Raw genomic sequence first — 11,860 nt, 5'->3', positions numbered from 1 at the left:
TTGAGTCAAACCCACAAGTACGACACAAGAACAAGCCAGACTCGGAATCGAGAAGACTTTGCGTGGTTTCCTCGCAGAACAGAGGTAGGCTGAGGATTCGAAGTCCACTTGGAGGAATCCACCAACAGTCGTTCTAAATGCTTCAACTTTTCACTTTCACCCAACAGATGATCAGTCATCAATTCTCCTGGACTGCTAGGATTCTCATACACAATACTACAAGAGTTCCAACCGATAGAAACAAGACTCTACAATTCTACAAGAACTGCTGAGCTTACGAGCTGAATCAAAACTTCCACAAAATGTCCTGTGAAATCAGTAAGACTCGGTTTTAGCTAATAATTTTGCCGATTACTGCATCTTTCGGAATGTACGTTCGCTGATTTGCTAGCAAAATTAGTTCAGGGAAAACAATAGAAGTAGCTAAGATTTAAAATGACCATTGATTCCAATTAAGATATCCGGTAACCGTAACATTAAGGCATTATATTGACAAAATTGCAAGATTTCTACTACTTTTTCGGAAAGAGACAAAATGCAAATAAGATTTAAAATAACCAGATTTAAGAAAAAAAAGCAAAGTTCGAGGCATTGTCTTGACATTAACCGCGATTCGGCAATTAATGCCTCAAGATCATATATATATATGGAAGCAAATCGATTCGAAAAGAAAAAAACCATTAAGCCCGCCCAAAATTGGGGAATTCTTTGAGTGATTAAATACCTTTGAGCAATTGTGACTTATCCCTGAGATCTGCACTGTAATATACTGCACGGCCCGATTGCAATGCCTGGCCCAAGGTTCCATTCTCCTCGGCCTCGTCCAATACAATTTCGGGGGCCAAATCGGCAATTCTTACAGTCCAGAGATCGGATTGGATGAGCTTCACTACCAAATGGCGAGCTGCGAAACCCCGGCCACCTGTAACCACGCAGCAGGCGCGGTCCATTTCCTCGCATTGTCCTTCAATTTGCTCCTCCGTTGCCATTGAAGCCTTTTGAAGCCGAATTGGCTGCCACTGAATGGCTCTGAAGGAGATTGAATGTTAAATAAGTTGGAGAATCTAAGGAAATTGCATGAACGTTCCAAGTGCTCTTTGTTTTCGTTTTCTTGTCGTGTGTATGTCTAAAATGTCCTGAGGTTGTTAGAGGGGTTATGGTTGGTAAAAGTGTTAAATGGCTGCATGGTTTTGTAAAAGCGAGGTTGGTGTGTTGCCGAACTTACCAAAGCCACACCGAGCAGGCAGCAACTCCACCGCAGACGAAAAATCGCACAGACTGCAGAGCTAAACAAGCAAGTAACAATACCCGAGCAGGCAGGAACTCCACCGCAGACGAAAAATCGCACAGACTGCAGAGCTAAACAAACAAGTAACAATACCAACCCAAAGGTCGCGAAGACAGTAAAACCCAAGCCGAACTTTCCAGCATCTCGAGGAGGAACAGCTGGCCGCCGATCAGACCACCACAGCGCATGCCGACCACAACTAAGACAAACCCTCAGTATTCAACCAGAATGCCATTAACTTATAATGCTCAAATAACCATGGACTCTTACATGCAGGTAAGAGAAACCCTCAGTATACCCTCAGTATTTAACCAGAATGCCATACAGTAGCCGAACTTACCAAAGCCACACCGAGCAGGCAGGAACTCCACCGCAGACGAAAAATCGCACAGACTGCACAGCTAAACAAGCAAGTAACAATACCCGAGCAGGCAGGAACTCCACCGCAGACGAAAAATCGCACAGACTGCAGAGCTAAACAAGCAAGTAAAATACCAACCCAAATGCCGCGAAGACAGTAAAACCCAAGCCGAACTTTCCAGCATCTCGAGGAGGGACAGCTGGCCGCCGATCAGACCACCAGAGCGCATGCCGACCACGTGCCCTTCACCTGCGCCACGTGCCCTTCACCTCGAACGATGCGAAGCGCGTAATAAGACCCCAAATCCTTTCCACCCTCAAAACCTTGGTTCGACTTAGGTTATATCGCAAATATAATCAAAAATCGCGTCGGTCAACCCAAAGTCAGCGATCTATCGATCGCATATAGTCCCCGGCAGGGACTAATAAGATCAAGCTGCTGAAAGGTATTTTATCATATGCACAGCTCGGTACACACATGCAGTAGGGTAAAATGATGTTATGTTGTGCAAGAAAATTCATATGCTCCCAAATCTGTACAAAATGTTAAAAGACAAGCTGGGGAGAGTCAAACAAGTCGGGTACCTTATCCAACTAAACCATAGTTTCTACAATTTGGCATTAATATATTGCATACCTTTCCTCTCATATTCCATGAACCTTCTCTTGGATTTTCTTCATAAGCCTTGTACATTATCTGCAATGAAACAAACGATACAGAATCCACAAAAAGCATTCAATAAATATGTTAGAAATAGATAATGCTCAAATATATGATCACAGGTACCTTTGGTGGAGGTAAGACCCTCCCGGGGACTTCTATCATCAACGTGTTGATTTGAATACCAAATTCGGCAGCATCTTTGGCAGTTGAATCTCTAAATTGTCCTCCAATCTAAAACACATACACACAAGTGTATTGATTCACTCTCTTGGTGTTGACTTTTGAAGATAAAACGAAAAAGGTAACGTTATTTCTGCTTAATACTAAAATGCAAGAACGTATGAAACAACATTGCCACGGATGAACGATCTATGGACTTACCACTTCAGTTCTCTCCCTTCGGTCTTGGGGATGTAAACAAGTTAGATTTAATAAACCACTTCGTTGTTGTTCGGTTAGAACTTTGATATAAGGCTGACCCATTTGAATCCGACAAAGCTGCATCCGATAATTTTATAAATGACATGATGATGCCATAATAGAATAACTCAATAATTCTTCAACAACCACATCACAATATTTCATAAATACGATAAGAGTTTACCTCGATGGGAATATATTTCTTTTTCTCTTTATTACCGGCTTTGATCGCCGGAAAGCCCCGCAATCGGAGAGTCAGCTTGTACTGTTGTTGGAAATAGTCGACAATAGAGAGTTGCGCTCCATTGCTATCAAAACTGTTCAAATAAAACAATGCACGTGCTTTGAATTCCTAATAGGAAGAGACAAAAATCTGAGCAATATCTAGAAAGCCAAATAAAAACAATAAATTTCAGGAAGCCCCTTAAACCTAAGAATTAACACACCTTAAAACCTCCAAAGGCCTATCAGTCAAACCTTTAATTCGATAACTATGCCTGATATGAATAGTTTCGACACGAAGACCTTTAAGCAACCTTTTCAACTGCCGCACAAACAAAAATTATATAAAAGCTACAAGTCACTTGGTCATATTTATGTTCCAGTTAGCAAAAGGAAAGGAAATCCCCAACTAGAAAAAGAAATCATGTCCTTGCAACCAAAACAGCGTGAAGAAGAACGCAAACAAACTCCTCATACCCTGGATCGCATCCCGTCACCGACGGAGTCATTTCTAGAAAATTCGCGGTCCAACTCCCGCACGTCTTTTCGAAAGGCCTCACTAATAAAGCTTGGTAACTCGACAGAATCATAGAAGGGCGCCGCAGCAATGTCTACGGCACAAAATTATTATCTCTTACAACTGTGTATATCAAAATTCAAGAAGATTTAAGAATTTTTCTCAAGCTGGTTATCAGAACAACACCGTACCTATATTTAAAGTGAGAAGATTATCTTGCGCGGGCCGAATAGATTGATAAAACCCCCGATAGGCCACCAAACCCCCCTGAAGCTTCTCAACGCCAAAGTGTTTCCCAAAGAACGATCTCCCTTTTTCAACGAAACTGCCAATGCAAACATTAAATATTGTAAGCATTTATAGAGCATATTTTATGGCAAATCCAAAAAGCAAAAAGAGCCACAATGTTATCATTTATGTGGTAAATTGCAGGCTTACACTCTCAGAGCTGGTTGATGAAGCACCACATCCATAACCTGCAATGCTTCTTGCGGAAGCGACATAACTATGGACTCTTGCATGCAGTTAACAGAAACCCTCAGTATTTAACCAGAATGCCATACATTAGCCGAACTTACCAAAGCCACACCGAGCAGTCAGGAACTCCACCGCAGACGAAAAATCGCATAGACGGCAGAGCTAAACAAGCAAGTAACAATACCCAAGCAGGCAGGAACTCCACCGCAGACGAAAAATCGCACCCACTGCAGAGCTAAACAAGCAAGTAACAATACCAACCCAAATGCCGCGAAGACAGTAAAACCCAAGCCGAACTTTCCAGCAGGAGGGACACCTGGCCGCCGATCAGACCACCAGAGCGCATGCAACCACGTGCCCTTCACGCGCGCCACGTGCCATTCACCTCGAACGATGCGAAGCTCGTAATAAGACCCCAATCCTTTTCACCCCATAAACCTTGGTTCGACTTAAGATATATGGCAAATATATCCAAAAATCACGTCGGTCAACCCAAAGTCAGCGATCGATAGTCCAGGGTAGGGACTAATAAGTATTCCAACACAAAACAATATTATACACAGCCGAGGGTTATGGATTATGGAGTGAAGGTAAGTTGTCCAAACGGTCAACGACAGAGACACAAATTTGAATTACCTACAGGTTTTAACGGTGATTACTTGCGCTCGTAAATTGACGGAGGAGATTGAATTGCGGACCCCTTAGCCTCCGCAATTAATGGTTTTGTGAAATTTTTTGGGCACGTGGTAGTAGGTGGTAAATTGCGCACCCCCCTCTTGCAAAAACCACAAACCAACAGTATCCCCCTCTCTCCCGCATTCCACTTGTGGTGTCCAAGGTTTGCAACCTTGTTTGGTTGCTTTCATCTCCAGGTGGGTAACATGATTTCAGATATCCTATTTTGCAACAAATTATATTGTCAAGACCTGATCATAGTGTGCGTTCCGACATCGATTTTGATTAGCAACCAGTCCGAGGGAACTTCGAAGTTTATATGCAGCGCATCCTGCCAGCGTGTCACCTGATTCCACTGTGTCCCAGTCAAAACATTTGTTATTTGGTTCTGCCACTAGGGTCAAGAATTCAAGGGACAGTCATAAAAGTGGCAAATTGGGAGATATATTTCAGCGACAGGCGTCATGGACATAGTAAAGACAAAAAGTCGTGAATTCTCGACGCATTCTTTAAGCTGTGGCATTAAAAGGGAATTCAAGTGTTGTGACTTGTCTTCCGGAAATCATTTCTCTAATGGTATTTTCGGTTACGTACCCTTCTCAGAAATTGATATGTGGAAATGTCAAAGACGCGATGAGGATTACTCCTTTGCCAAGTGTTGGAGATGAAATCCATATGTCAATTTAAAAGGTGCTACCTTGATGATTGCAACCCAATGCTAGTTTCAAGTTTCAACTAAATGCGCATAGAAATTAAAATATGTTTGTCGAAAGGTTCAATCCTTTTGTCTACACAGTGGCCAGGGTTTGGATAATTTTCTTTCGCAGATCTTATAGTGAATCTAATGGCCAAGACAACCGGCGGCCTGTTGAAGGGGGCTTATCACCTTCTGATGAAAAGGAATTCTGTCTACATGACTTTCATTGTCGCCGGCGCTTTCTTAGGAGAACGGATGGTCGACTATCGAGTGAACAGAATATGGGAATACAACAATATTGGGAAAACATATCGGCATATCCCAGCCTTGGGCTCAAGGACTGCTGAAGAATAAGCCCATATTTTATGTTTGTTGCAATACAATTCTTGGGAAAAACAATATGACGATCAACGTTAAGCTCATTCATGCTTACTATCAATTGTTTAAAAGGAAGGCATTCACTGTAGATGTCTAAGCAAAATTTGCAGGAGAACAAATATCATGATAGCCTTGAGATTGGGTATCCAAGACATTGTGAATTTAAGTTATGTTTTTGTTAATTGTCATTATCTACAGCAGATTTTGGGTCTTAATATCTTCAAGTTGCAAATGACAAATGAAACAATTTGAGCATTTCATGCGTTGCAGAGATTATGTAAGCCATAATTAAAGGTTAATGCAAGATTCAGAAAGGGTTTGCTCGAGATTAATGGCCACATTTTCATTTGTGCCAATGAAGCACAATTAAAACAGAGATGATGGTATCGGTGCAGAAATTTTGTTATCATGCAGTTGCAACTTGTTCTGTCTTCTCATCTTCTTTCTGGATACAAAACTTCATTATTTTGGCAAGAAAAATCTGAAGAGAATTTTGGGAATTTGCGTTAAGTAACTTCGATGCAGTCATCAAGAAGAGCATGAATAATTCAGTGCAGGGAAGGAAACCCACAACAAGGCAGAATGCTTTTGTAACTGCTGAACATGGCAGAACATCCAGCAGGAGGAAACTGTTTTATAATCTTAAAGGACAACTATCAACAGTGGAAACCAAATGAAGAAATATGGGTGCCAGAATTGCAGATTCCATCCCTGGTAGGGTTACTGTTGTGGTTTAATTCAGCAAGATCAAGAAAAGTTTTGATGGTAGAATCTACCATGGAGAAATTGTTGGGTATGAGTTGTTTTACAAGGGTAATCTTTCTACAATTTTAGCGGTAGTGCTTGAATCGTTTGGTGTTTATGAGGAAGTCTATGTGCAACATGGTGAATTAAAGCCATCAGCTACAGTCGATGATTGGTGGACATCTCTATGGGCAGCAGAATGGAAAACTTGTTGATAGGAAGGACTACAAAACTTTTCCACAACCTGATTTTCATCGTTGAAAGGAGGCCAAATCTGTTATATTATAAGAGCTATGATTTAATAGGGAGGATTTTAAAGGGTTATATATATACAGAGAGGGCCAAAACTTATACTTCTACACAGCAGAACTCAAAAGGACTTTATCATTTAAGGAATATTTTACGAAGTTGATTAGTGGAATAAACATTTTGTTGTCACGGATCCAAGAAATAGCCATTGTGCTAATGTTTCAGTTATTGCAAATTGCAAAATTAAGATACAAGAAAAAGGGGCATAAAAGTTCAGCATATGACCATCGTAAGGGCGGAATCAAAGCCCTCGCTGTATATGTGATCTGCTTAACAAATATTTGCAGTCTTTTCAACTTGTGATATGAAGAAATAGAATTGGAACTAAGTCCTTTTATATATCTACAGGTTGTGTGTGTAGGTTTCAAACAGAGAAAATCAATGGTGATGTTTTACTGGTCCCAGGTCAAATAAAATATAAGGATGTAGATTGAAGTTTGGACTGCTTGGTTTCAAGAAGTTGAAGGATAACACTGTCAGAGGGCATTGGTGATAGCCTTATAAAGGTTTTATAGGGAAAAGACAGAGCATCCCAAGAGAAGTCCCTAGTTTGATTTAGATAATGTTGGATGTTGAAATGGCAAAATCAAAATGAACAGATTATGGATGAAAGATCGAATTTTGCTGCAAGGATACGGAAAAAAATTCGAGAGGAAATTTAGATATTGAGTTGCACAAGTGGCAGAATTTCCTTCATCAAGCGATAGTTGACTCATTTGTAGGGTACAGCTACATAACATTTTCATATTTCAATTTTTATGAAGAATTATTAGATTGAGAAATTCGATGAGCATTTTCAAGCAGCTAAGAGCATTCAAAAAAATACAACCGGCAGAATATGCACCAATTGTAAAATTGTTAAAGATTTCAAACAAAAAGATCAGTAGTTAAAGAAGCATTATGCAGTTTTGAAGGCAAAAGATCAACATATAGTTCAGATTTCAAGGAAGCATATCAGCAATTAAAAGATCAGTTGATGCTTCAGCAATTAAAAGATCAGTCGAGGGTGATTGGTAATGGAATCAAATCGAGATTTTCTTTAGGCCTCTTTTGAGCATCCAAGCACAGGTGGCAGAGGTTTACAAGCAGAAAACCCAACCGTTAAAAGTTGTGATACATATGCCAATTAAATCCCAAATTTTAAAGCAGAAGATTCAGTAGTCAGAAGATGATATGACAGTCCAAAGGTTCCATCGAATGAGCAAAGGAATAAAGCAGTTTCATTTTTGTTTCTATCAAGTCGAGATATTTTGCAGCTGTTTCGATATTTAGACTATTCTTGATTTGAAGATAGGATTTTATTGCGGAAAATTAGTAACAGTTTGGAATAATGTTTTTCTATTCAAGTTATTGTTTTGAAGGTAGAAGGGTTGGCTTTTGATGTTATAATGTTGAGATTTAGGCTATTTTTGTTTCTATCCAGGTTAGATATTTTGCAGTTGTTTCGATATTAAGGCTATTTTCAATTTGAAGTTAGGATTTTGTTTTGATATTTAGGTTATTCTTGATTTGAAGTTTGGATTTTATTGCATAAAACTAGTAACAGTTTGGGATAGTGTTTTTATATTAAAGTTGTTGTTTTGAAAGTAGAAGGGTTGGTTTTTGATACCAAAATTTTGAGATTTATTGGGTCTAGAGGTGCTCTCCAGTCCAATATGGTAGCAATGTAATGTAATATTTAACATTTTGATTTGGTCAAAATAAAATAGAATTAAAATTAAAATTAAAATAAAATTTGAAGATAGAGATGTTGTCATGTAATGTTTAAAATTTTGACTCGGTGAAAATAAAATAAAATAGAGATAAAATAATCAGTATAATTTACAGTTAGCCGTTTTTATGTTATATAAACATTTAGACTCTAGGTTTTCACAGCCCTTGTTATTATTTTTTCAGGTAGCCTATTTAAAATCATAAAATTTCAATCAATTCACACTCAAAGAGATTTGAATCGTGTCTGAGAGCTATATATAAACACAGGATTCCATTACAATGATTAATATTGTCATTTGTTAACAGGTATTATCAATAAAGGTAAGTCTGAATCATATTTTTTAAAATAAATTTTACTTTATTAGTATACATGCATCGTGCATCTTCTAGTCCTTTTTACATAGTTTTAATTTTTGCTATCCAACTTGGGGTTTTAAAACAACACATAAAACTGCCTAAATAATAAGAAGTGGAGAATTGGTAATGGTTTCTGATCCAGAAGGTTGATCGAGTAATGCATTGATACAGGGAAAGGGCAGACATATAAGGTCTCCATATTTTTTCAAAGAATGATGAGGAACATCTACTTCCACAAATAATACTCCTTCCCTAGTGCACTTGAGTTGGAGCCTTCCATTGTCTGCGTCCCTTTGTCTTCTTGCCACTGTCATAAGTGGGTGTCATGAGAATGGGATTCACAGTGCAAGGTGGGTCTCACAAGAATCTCACATTAACCTCCATGACAACCTACCACAAAGTACTTTTCTTTATTGAATAGAACACAGTGATAGTGTGTCACTGTTGATCCCTCTAAATCAATAAATTGTTGCTTTTATACAAACTCTTAAATGTATTGTTGTTTGTTCTAGAGATCCTTCTACACGCTTCATTTCTTGATTAAATAATTAGATATTCAGAGAGGATATTTAATTCTCTAATTTTTGTTCCATTCTTCCATCAAAACCTTTCAATCTATGTTATTCTGCCATAGCTGAACACTAACATTTTGATAAGGCCTTTGCAAGAGAGGGCTTTGTTTGTGAGCAGAGATTTGTGACTTATCAACAACCACTTATACAACAAATCTTAGATCTGGCCATTGTGCTTCATATATTGGTGTTCAGTGACAGTGAACAACATTAAAAACCTCATCACACTTGAGGGAGCTCCATCTGGTTTGAGGGCCAACTTGAACCTAAAGACTGGTTGAGTTGGTTTCTCGGCGTATTTTCGCAACCAAGAACTACCTTCGAGAAACAGATACAACAAATCCACTAGTGGTTGTGTATGCGTGTGATTTATTTTGCAAAGCATAACCCTATATCCACATTATATATGCATAAAAAAAATTCCTACGGGTTTAGAGGCAAGGGCACTTGTTATGCTAAGTGTATCATGTTATGGAATGCAAAAAAGAGTAATGATGTTGAGTTAGTAGAAGTGGAGATAAAAGTAACAATGTTGAGTTGGTAGTAGCGAAAATAAAATATATTTAGAAATTGTTTTTTATGTATCAAATGGATGATGATAAAAATGATGCATTTTTATAAATTGTATAAATAATTTAAACAAATATATATTTAAAAATAGATAAGACTAAAAGAAATACACACAATATAGAAATTGTTTATTAATTATTTCCAAAAGAGATTTTAGTTTAATATGAGATGCATACTACTTCCTTAAAAGTAAAGAAGCCTTAATCAATATATACAACATAGCTCTAATTTGTAACAATGGTGTTTTAATAACTAACAAAAATGTTTTTTTGTTGATGGATATGGTTGTCTTCGAATCATGTTGTTGTCTAATTTAAAAAGAAATTGAAATAAAATTCCATAGAATTATAGAGTATAAATATTTTAATTATAGTTAATAAATGTTTCAATTAGTTAATAGTTGTAACAACCATGGATTGAAAGTTGTGGTCTAAAATTAAAAGAATGATTCTTTGAATTATGGTTAATTTGCTTTAGAAGTCTACTTTATAGTTTTATGGGCAATGTCAGAAAGGTTATAGCTTTTCTTTGTGAGAGTTTGGTCTCGTTCTGCAATATGAAGTTCTACATAACTAAATGGGGTTGGAGAAAACATAACATCCTTGTTGAGTAAATTGTTTAGTTTGCACCTCCAAACATATTGTTACATCCATAACTACCATGACATGATTCATGATTTTGTCCATTTGCTACTATCATAAATCATATTTCTACATTCCATGCCCCCGACGATGTATTCACTTAGGTGTTATGAATCTAAGAACATGGGTAGAAATAGCATCTACCAATGCCTCTCTGTTACATCCATGGTTTAGCCAACTATTGTTGGTCATCATCTTTCTTGCATTAATGATTATTGTGATTTGAAAGAGAGGCAAGCAACAAGCATCAAGTCATAAGAACATTAATCACAATTGAGATCTAATATACATTTGTTAGTATATATTGGAGCACACTACGATTAATACGTTACCCCTCAATACAAGTTTTCCTATTTGCTCAATTGTAATATATCTTTTATATTTTAATTTGAGGTTGTGACACGATGACTTGAAACTGTGAAAGGGAGAATGATTTTATCTTTGGCATTAGTTCCATCTTCAAATGGAATGTTGTGATTAGATGTCCCAATAAAATTGCCTAATGGATTTGAAAATAAAAATTATATATATATATATATATATATATATATATATATATATATATATATTATTTGCAAATCAATGATTTGTATTTATGTTATTTCATAGTGCTTCAAAACTAATTCACCTTATTGTATCCTCATTTGCATTACCCTAGTGTCCAAGGTTTTTATGATTTTCCCTAAGCACAAATCTCATTGTTGTAGGAGGATTGTAGGTACGAAAGCATGTGATTTGTGATGATTGTAAAGACATTGAGGTTCAAATCCAGGGTTTCAAAAGTTCTATCTTTAGCATATGTCATAATTAGTGCATGTGTTGTTTTCGGAAGGGTTTTATATTCTATGATTTTTAGAGTGTTTACATGGAAGTGGCTTTGCTAGTAAGTTGGGATTTATGTTGAGTGTCATGGGTGTTGTTGCCAAGCTATACTTTGTCTTCATTGTCATTTTCATGGTAATTATGATTGTGTCTAGTGTTAGTATTGCATTTTACCCTGGCCACCATCATTATGCCATTATTGTAATTCTTATATCCTTCGTTTATTGTCACATGAACATTTAACCATCACTATGCTAATCTCTCTCCGTCTTGAATGCCATGAGCACATTCAACAACAACAACAGTGGTTGTGGTTTGCTTTGAGCGTGTTTGACGTTGACAGAGTTGTATCTTCCTTTTTCATGCAACATTTATTTCTAGTTTTCCATTTAATGACAACAAAAATGTAAAGTAGTGTGGGAATCCAACTATGG

General features: G+C 37.4%; 1 protein-coding gene across 1 annotated transcript; it reads right to left on the bottom strand.

The window, feature by feature from the left end:
* Positions 1 to 716: 716 nt before the first annotated feature.
* LOC149194169 (protein argonaute 10-like) lies at positions 717 to 3,974 on the bottom strand. The gene is made up of 9 exons (XM_089407570.1): positions 3,910 to 3,974; positions 3,663 to 3,796; positions 3,432 to 3,565; positions 3,179 to 3,276; positions 2,917 to 3,049; positions 2,694 to 2,810; positions 2,436 to 2,543; positions 2,286 to 2,345; positions 717 to 1,019 (listed from the first exon to the last, which is right to left on the bottom strand). The coding sequence occupies exons 1-9, from the start codon at positions 3,972 to 3,974 to the stop codon at positions 717 to 719; spliced, it is 1,152 nt and encodes a 383-aa protein (XP_089263696.1).
* Positions 3,975 to 11,860: the final 7,886 nt, after the last annotated feature.

The sequence above is a fragment of the Pinus tabuliformis genome, chromosome 2_2, assembly GCF_031772625.1.
Source record: "Pinus tabuliformis cultivar Carrire ecotype Pingquan chromosome 2_2, CPIR1, whole genome shotgun sequence".
Classification (NCBI taxonomy): domain Eukaryota; kingdom Viridiplantae; phylum Streptophyta; class Pinopsida; order Pinales; family Pinaceae; genus Pinus; species Pinus tabuliformis.
This window is presented reverse-complemented; position numbering and strand designations above follow the sequence as displayed.

Bases quoted from the DNA above. Each gene is read 5' to 3' on its own strand.
- LOC149194169 (XM_089407570.1), bottom strand. From the start codon at position 3,974: ATGTCGCTTCCGCAAGAAGCATTGCAGGTTATGGATGTGGTGCTTCAT. The intron at 3,277-3,431 runs GTATGAGGAGTT...TTTGTGCGGCAG, and splicing joins GTGACGGGATGCGATCCAGG to TTGAAAAGGTTGCTTAAAGG. The intron at 2,811-2,916 runs GTAAACTCTTAT...TATCGGATGCAG, and splicing joins AGAAATATATTCCCATCGAG to CTTTGTCGGATTCAAATGGG.